Source organism: Monopterus albus, unplaced genomic scaffold (assembly GCF_001952655.1).
Source record: "Monopterus albus unplaced genomic scaffold, M_albus_1.0 scaffold170.1, whole genome shotgun sequence".
Classification (NCBI taxonomy): Eukaryota; Metazoa; Chordata; class Actinopteri; order Synbranchiformes; family Synbranchidae; genus Monopterus; species Monopterus albus.
In genome coordinates this window covers 120,740-127,026 of record NW_018128050.1, presented here as the reverse complement: position 1 = coordinate 127,026, position 6,287 = coordinate 120,740, and the positions used below count along the sequence as shown (strand labels likewise).

Genomic DNA, 6,287 nt, shown 5'->3' with positions numbered 1-6,287 from the left:
GACCCCAACGCTAAGGCCCACTGTGGGGCCACCGCCCTGCACTTTGCGGCTGAGGCTGGCCATCTGGAAATTGTAAAGGAGCTGGTGCACTGCCAGGCGGCCATGGTGGTGAACGGACACGGTATGACGCCGCTGAAGGTCGCTGCAGAGAGCTGTAAAGCTGACGTGGTGGAGCTGCTCCTGGCTCACGCCGACTGCGACCCCCGCAGCCGCATTGAGGCCCTGGAGCTGTTGGGTGCCTCGTATGCCAATGACCGGGAGAACTACGACATCCAGAAGACGTACCACTACCTGCACATGTCCATGATGGAGCGCTACCGTGACCCAGAAAGCATAATCACCAAGGAGCTGCTGCCACCCATCGAGGCCTACGGGTGCCGCAGTGAGTGTCGAACACCCCAAGATCTGGAGGCCATCCGGGTGGACCGAGATGCTCTGCACATGGAGGGGCTGATGATCCGGGAGCGCATCCTGGGCTCGGACAATATTGATGTGTCACACCCCATCATCTATCGTGGTGCTGTTTACGCTGACAACATGGAGTTTGACCAGTGCATTAAACTGTGGCTTCATGCGCTCCGCCTGCGGCAGAAAGGCAACCGCAGCACGCACAAGGACCTGCTGCGCTTTGCCCAGGTGTTCTCCCAGATGGTCCACCTGAAGGAGCAGGTGTCGGCCTCCGCTGTGGAGCAGGTGCTGAGCTGCAGTGTGTTGGAGATTCAGCGCAGCATGACTCGAGTGGAGGCGGCGATCGAGTCTGAGGTGCTGCAGACCATGGACAGCTACGAGTCAAACGTTTTTACCTTTCTGTACCTGGCCTGCATCTCCACCAAAACCAGCTGCGGTGATGAGGAGCGCGCCCGCATCAACAAGCACATCTACAACCTGATCCAGCTGGATCCACGGTCACGTGATGGCTCCTCACTGCTACACCTTGTCATTAGCTCCACCACGCCAGTCGATGACTTCCATACCAATGACGTCTGCAGCTTCCCCAATGCCCAGGTCACCAAGCTACTGCTGGACTGTGGTGCACAGGTCAACGCCGTTGACCATGAGGGCAACACACCATTGCACGTCATTGTCCAGTACAATCGGCCAATCAGCGACTTTCTTACGCTGCATGCCATCATCATCAGCCTGGTGGAGGCCGGCGCCCACACGGACATGACCAACAAGCAGAAGAAAACGCCGCTGGACAAGAGCACCACGGGTGTGTCGGAGATCCTGTTGAAGACGCAGATGAAGATGAGCCTCAAGTGCCTGGCGGCGCGTGCCGTCCGGCAGCACCAGATCACCTACCGGAACCAGATTCCCAAAACACTGGAGGAGTTTGTGGAGTTCCACTGACCCAGAAGGACATGAGCCAAGGACAGACTCTGTGTTCTTTAAGGATTTCTTATCATTTTCTACAGAGTCAAATGGTGCTGAGGATGCTGGTCAGTGTTAGAAGGTTTGGAGCATTTTTATAAAGAGATAAACGGGTTGCTTTGTGTCTGTCTGAAGCATTGTTTGCTACGTACCAGCAGCCACATTTGGCAGTCTGTCTGTGTCAGTGTGCACGTGGCTGCTGCAGCTGTCTGAAGGTCCGGGGGAGACCTGCGGCAGACACGTCACCACGCCACTTCTTGCTTTGCCTTATCTCTATGCAGGGAGCCGCCACGTACGCCACGGTACTGTGATTCTGCAGTGTGAGTGTGAAGGAAGAAAAGCGTGAATGACTGAATGAATGAGTCTCTGTAGAGAAGCCAACAGACAGCCGACCTCGCCTGCTTTCCACACCACTCATCATCCCTCACACTCATGATTTCTGGTTAGTTTTCACAGGGTTGATTTTACTGTAACAGCAGCAGTGAATGATGAGAAGAGAGTTTACATCAGTGGGTTTTTAGTTACTTGTGTTTTTAAAGGAGGTTATTTTAAAGGGTTTAGTGGAAACAGTTACTGGTAGGAAGAATTATATTCTCTTGGCTTGTTTCACTGAGGCTGAACTGTGTGTCCCAAAGTATGTGGACACACCTGTTGACATACTCTTGGCCCCTTAGTCGCAAGAGAAGGAGGTGCCGTTGCTGGAGCAGAGTGATATTTTAGACCAGTGGTTCTCCACATCGTGGCTGGTTTTTCCTAAGAACGAGAAATTTACAGCTGATATAACTTAAGGCTGAACTGTTTCCTCCTGGCTGTAAAAGGTCAAATGATCTAGTATTTCACAAGAGAAAGGAAACAATGGGAGAATATGTTGTTTAGAAGAATGGCGGTGTTTCCTGTAGATCTTGTGACCCCTCAGGTTGATGTTTTTAGCACTTTGGACCCTGTTGTAGATGACGTAGTTCCTCAGGCTCTGTGGCGATATTATGAGTATGTCCCTGGTTCAGTGTGGAGGTGCACAAAGCCAGGGCCACAGAGAAATGCATTGTGCTTCAGTAGCTCCAGATCTGGTGGATGAAGAATGAATAGTTTCCCTATGGTACCAAGAACAGTGAGCGACATCTCAGACTTAAGGGTCCATTTAGGAACCATTAGATCAGAAAAATGAATTTTGCACACAATTTTGGCTGTAAATTCTTCTGTTGCTTGTTTCCCCAGAACACGGTGCCAAGATTTGATTGATTGTTTGATTGAAGCTCATATAGGAGTTTTTATTTTGAAATGTCTCTGGACATCAGTGCCCAGCAGATCGCACATAAAATTGCAGCTGAGCTGAAAATTATGCTGTTTGCTTCATCTTTGCTTTTTAAACAGCAACCTGCTCTTTTCCACAAAAGTCCAGGTCATATCCACATTTGAGACCATTCATGTTGTAAACAGGTAACAGGGTGGAGGAGCCCGCTGCTTTATGAGAGGTTCATTAACAGACAGGCTCGTCACCTGAGGTGCACCCTTACCTTTACTCCACATTAGTCCATGTCCAACTTTCTCACCCAGTGGATCAGCTGATTCACAGCCTTTTAAACCCATGGATTCCCATCAGTCCTCCCAGCACTACAACCATCAGTCGACTAAAGGAATAGTTCACTGTTTTGGGAAATGCAGTTAGAGTTAAGAGTTTAAAAATAAATGTTCAGATTGATGCTACTCTCTAGATACGTTCTAGAGATGATGGACGGATGGCGCAGGCTAGCTGTTTATGCTAAGCTAAGCTAACCGGCTGCTGGCTGCAGCTTCACACGGGCATGAGAGTGAGATCTAACCAAATGCGTAACTCAGAGAGAAACAGAAAAGTATTTCCCACAGGATGAACCAGACCTTCTCTGCAAGGCTGCAACTGATTAATCTATAGCATACTCTTTAAATGACAGATTAATCCTTTTGACAGCTAATAATGAAAACTGACTGCCATAGTCTCCGGGGCCCATGTGCTTTTCCTCAGTTTTTGTTTTGTTTGACCCATCATGCAAAACCCCCAAACACTGAATTTGAGCAGAGAGAAAACATCATCAGTTACCGAATGTGTGGGTGAATAATTTTTTTCTTGATCAACTAACTCATTAATCTCCTCCTTGTGACAGTGCTGACTCTCTCTTTATCCTGCGAAGTAAATCTCTGTTTGGACTACTGATTGGTCCTGCACTGGAGAGAGTGACCACTAGTGAACTGGTAACAGATTTAAAGAGAAATGTCCACTAATGTGCAGATTTATGCTGCTCAGTCACAGGATCAGAAAGTCCTGGAGACAAATGTCCAGACACGGTAACCGTTTCCCCCGGTACTTTGTGTCATTCCTTATCTTTATTGTTTGTAAGTCCTGAAGCCACTGGATGCCTGAGCTTCACAAAGTAAGGTTCAAGCCTGGGAATCGGAGGCGGATCACTAAAACGCAGGCTTGAAAGACAAAAGTGGAACCTCCAAACCTTTCTTTTGGTGGGGTGGGCGTGGGGGGCTGATTTTATTATTTTATTTTTAACTCAGAGTTTTATTTAACACTGCGTGTCTGCAAAGCCAAAGATTCTTTATGTGGAGGGAATGATATCAGCTGTGTTTTACGTCCTACAGAAGGGGTGCTGCCAAATTAAAAGTCTTCTCTTTGCATTCACCAGAGTTGTGCTGTTATTTATTTACTTCTAGCTTAGTTTAAGTCACTCAGAGAGGCAGGGTGTGTAGAAGTTAAAAAATAGTCAAAGTCATGAGATATAATGTACATGTGGTTAAAAGTTAAAACTTGTTTAAATAATGACTGAATGAACTTTTTGTTTTTACTTATCTGGTCAAGTTTATCTTTGTTTTTAAATTGTACCTTGTCAAAGTCACCGTTTTTATCATTTTGAATTTTCAATTTTTTTTTCTGCATCATTTTTTACTTCATAGTTTTGACTTTATCGCAGTCTCACTATGATTTTATTTAGATTTAGTCATGAATTTTTGTTTTTACCACAGGTTTGACTTTTTATCTGATATATGTAGTATCTCACAATTTTTAGATTTTTTTAAAAAACCTTCTTTAAAACAATTCAGATTTATTAAGTCACAATTGAGACGTTGGCAGAGTGTTACGTTTTCTTGCCGCAGCACCTCTACAGGTGTGGTCACTTCATTACCTGGTCAGAGCGGGACAGTGCGACTCTTGACCTGTGTGAAATGTAATCATGGGCAGTGGGGAGTTATCGACCAGCAGAGGTGGCTGGTTTTAAAAGCTGGTCCATTGGTTTAGATGAAACAGGTCAGCAAACACACAACTGCAGTGAAGTGACCACAACTCAGTGTGTCAGTGCACAGAAGTCTAAAAACCCTTAACTCGGAGAAACCACAGCTGAGCTGAAGGAATAGGTTGTGGAGGTGTTTTTAATTTAAAAACATTCGCACAAACAGCGGAGTGGGGATACCACAAACACCAGTTATTTGAAGCTGGGAGTATCATTTTTCCAGGATCTGTTTTGTCCTGTGCTTGTAGCAGTTTGTTGCCAAGTGAAGCCAGAGCCGAACGCTGGAGCTGGGAGGCAGAGACTCGGCAGCACATGAGCAGAAACTCTGGCCACAAATTCAGGTATGACTTTCCTGTTTTGGTTCATCAAACTGGAATCTTCTGATGCCTTTGGGGTTTGGATGTTCAGTGTTTTTCCTCTTTATGTCACAGTCAACAAGGTGGAGCTCAGCTTCACATTACGTGGAGCAGTGTGGGCTGAAAAACTGTACAAAAGTGTGATGAAAATAATAATAGTCAAAATAAAAATAATCAGAAGGGCAAAGTCATGGTGGAGCAGCAATTGGTGCCGAAGGCTCTGGGTTCGAGCTCAGGCCGACCCAGAGCCTTTCTGTGTTTTCATGTCTTTCCTGTGCCCATTTGGGTTCTCCCTTAGTAGATGTTTTATTTCTCTGATTCCTGGCCTCACAAACACCTGACTGGAAAGACTGCATCCTCCTCCTAATGTAGAACTTTTCTCTGTCTGTGAGAAAGTTACTGTTTAAGAAATTAAGTTCATAAAAAAAGTCTCATTGTACCACCCCCACCCCCCATACTCTCACTGCTTAATGTAAAATTTAATTTAATTTGTTTATATAGTGCTTTATAACAAAACGTGAAAATAAAAGCAGAACATGTTAAAAGGAAAACAAGTAAAAATTACACATTTAAAACCACGGCCTGTAAGCAACTATAAAACTCCTGTACAATAAAAATGTGTCAAAGTGCAAACAGAATATAAAACCAGAAAGCCTGTAGGTACCTCTATAGTACCACTGTTATAAATTAAGTGCTGAAAGCCAGTCTGAATGTGTGCTTTTAATTTAGACTAAAAACCATTAGTTATACACTCCCTGACAAAAGTCTTGTCCTAAGGACATAGTAACCTAAAATGTCATATAACTTTATTTCTAATCATTCAGTTGTCACAATAAATTGTTAATTTTAATGTCAAGGGTATTCACATTAATAACTGGGTGCAAAATGAAACCATCAAAAAGTGTCCTGATGTTCACAGCTTGGTAAAACCTATAACATCTGTTTCTGCAAGGACAAAAGTCTTGCCGTATCTTTAAAGGATTCAACCAATCACAGATTAGTGTCACCTGTGAGAAATACTGTAATTAACACATTCCCAGGTGTGTATAAGAAGAGCCCCAGCACACCCAACCTTCATTTGAAATGCAACCTGACCTCTGACAGCATGCCAAAGATTCAACCAGTGCTGATCATCAAGAGTGCCCAGGTCAGGCAGACCCCGTAAGACAACTGTTCGAGAGGACCGTTTATTGCTCCGACAGTCCAGGGCCAGCCCTTTTTCAACTGCAGCAGAGCTACATAAAAACTGGTCACCAGAAACCCCTATAGCTACAAGAACAGTTTGTTGAAT

General features: G+C 45.0%; 1 protein-coding gene across 1 annotated transcript in view; it reads left to right on the top strand.

The window, feature by feature from the left end:
* The window catches only part of fem1b (fem-1 homolog b), a 6,141-nt gene extending 2,108 nt beyond the window's left edge, over positions 1 to 4,033 (top strand). Inside the window, 1 exon segment of the mRNA XM_020615784.1 lies at positions 1 to 4,033. This exon segment is cut by the window's left edge and continues 18 nt beyond it. Within this exon segment, the coding sequence (XP_020471440.1) occupies positions 1 to 1,350 (1,350 nt within the window). The 3' untranslated portion in view covers positions 1,351 to 4,033.
* Positions 4,034 to 6,287: the final 2,254 nt, after the last annotated feature.